General features: G+C 34.4%; 1 protein-coding gene across 1 annotated transcript in view; it reads left to right on the top strand.

Moving 5' to 3' along the window:
- Positions 1–2,018: 2,018 nt before the first annotated feature.
- Positions 2,019–2,265, top strand: part of LOC108571096 (low-density lipoprotein receptor-related protein 6) — an 8,962-nt gene continuing 8,715 nt past the window's right edge. The window contains exon 1 of the mRNA XM_017933070.1: positions 2,019–2,092. Coding sequence (XP_017788559.1) covers positions 2,026–2,092 — 67 coding nt within the window. The 5' untranslated portion in view covers positions 2,019–2,025. The remainder of the gene's footprint in view (positions 2,093–2,265) is intronic.

Genomic DNA, 2,265 nt, shown 5'->3' with positions numbered 1-2,265 from the left:
GTCATAAACTTTTTTTTTTTATTATTAATGCATCATTAATAAGAAACTGTAACTATTAAGAAAGAATATTCAATAATATATTTGGGAGGATACTAAAGATTTCAATATACAATTAGGTATTACCAATAATTGTACAAAGTATGAATACTTTGTAAAATTCTGTGACATTTGTACGAATTTATATAATATTAAAGTGTTTCTGGCATATTCTTAAACTATTATACTGATAGTAATCCTACTATTATATTGTTATGTGGCTCATGTGGCGCCCTGTAGTGTGAATGCTGAAACGTGCCGAATTCAAATTGTGCAGAGGTGTAGCCGAACCAATAAACAAAAGAACTCGATAACATGTGCATATAATCTACTGTAAAATTTTATTGATTACTATTTGCAATTGCTCGTTTAGATAAATGTTTATCGTCGTCGCTACGTACAGAAATACTGCTGAGGTGTAAAACACTCACTTTAAAGGAAATATGTATTAATAAACAAATGCGGAATACCAATCAAATTTATCCTCAAATAATCTTATATAGAATCTTTAATTTAATTGGAGATTATTATTTAATAAAAACATGTTAACATTGAATAATGAATATCGACGACGCTTGAAGATTCAAAAGAAATAGTTAAAACATTTCGTTCATCCTTATTCTTACCAAGTTATTTATTGTTCTGTAAAAGATTCAACGTTACAATTTCTGATTCATTAAATTTACTAAACGATCACAAGCAGAGCGCTTTAGCGTTCCACGAGCGACATTCCCTCAAATTCTCCAAGAATCCACGCAACAATATACAGGGTGTCCCGTAACTCCTCGAACACCCGGAAATGGGGTGTTATCCCACGAATTAATCTGCTTCGACGGAAGTGGGTCAGTGTGTCAGTCCTGACCCTTTTAGGCAATCCGAAACACCTGATGTTACAGCCGGGTCGGTGAACTCATATGATCGGCCCTCGCCAAACGATAGAAACAATAAACATCGACATCGACAACAATACACGTTGAACGCCGCGACGTCTTCTGTTTTTTCTTCACTTTCCCCGCGGGCCGCGCGACGTTTGCCGAGAGCCGATCATATGAGTTCATAGTGCGATTTTCACAATCTTTAACCGTTTGTAGCTCATAACAACATTAACCGATTTTGATGAAATTTTCAGCGTGTGTATAATTGACATAGATCTACAAAACGTATTTTTTAAATTTTCATTGCGAGCTCAGATAAAAAAGTTGTAAAAACAACCGCTATTTTCTTCGCGATTCCGACTAATTGCAGTTTTTTCAAAAATTTATACAAACGTCGGAATGACGGCAAAAAACCATTTCTCTAAGCCTTATAAAAATAGCGGTGCAAAGTCAAATTTTTTGACAGCGATTGATAACCGAAAAGTTATGCGTACGCGTCGTTCACGTTAGCGCGCGGGTGAATCTCTGTTCACTCGTCCCTGAGCGCGGGCTTTACGCGCACTCTGATTGGCCAGTGTTTTTCGTTAATAATTCAAAAACGAATCTTCAAACTACATTTTGGAAACGGAAAAAGTTGTTCAGAGTCACCCCAGCTACCCCCCAATTCCGGGTTCGAGGAGTTATGGGACACCCTGTATAATACTTTGTGAATTAGATAGTGAATTTTATATTACCAGTTAGAACTCTATTGTTTTTATTTCCAACTAATATATAGTACATACATGCAAGTTTATATGTATATTCGTTTTCCGTGACGTCATATTCGGTTAAACTTCATTGTCAGTTGGAAATGTGAAAGATAGTGATGATTGGTTATGGGAACCGCTGGCTTCTAAGGAAGCGTCTGCTTAGTTAACAGTTTCTTCAAACAATGGAGTATAAGTTTCTATTTTACATTACGATAAGCTGAACATAGATCTTATTCAACAGATGAAATTTCTATGAAGTGTACGAGGAGTGGATCGATCGTTCGTCATGAATAAAGATTGACGAACGACGCTTTAGGAGCTCCTCGTAATGCCTACAATTTAAAGATCTTATTGGAATTATTAGGATGGCTATTATCAGTTCAGTAATTATTCTGACTGCATGCTTTTTCGGACTTGTCCTTTTCTCTTATGGTAAGTAATATTTGTTGTATTATTTTGTACATGATTTAAACATGGAGGTTATGTTACAACTTATTCCTTATTAAAATTTTATATATAATTTCTTGTCAGTCTATTCATTATGTTATAATGTTATTGTAATATTATATTAATACTATAATTGAAATATTTTTTTAATTATTATC

The sequence above is a fragment of the Habropoda laboriosa genome, unplaced genomic scaffold, assembly GCF_001263275.1.
Source record: "Habropoda laboriosa isolate 0110345459 unplaced genomic scaffold, ASM126327v1 scaffold106, whole genome shotgun sequence".
NCBI lineage: Eukaryota > Metazoa > Arthropoda > Insecta > Hymenoptera > Apidae > Habropoda > Habropoda laboriosa.
The sequence above is the reverse complement of the archived record's forward strand: the minus strand, read 5'-3'. Positions and strand labels throughout refer to the sequence as shown.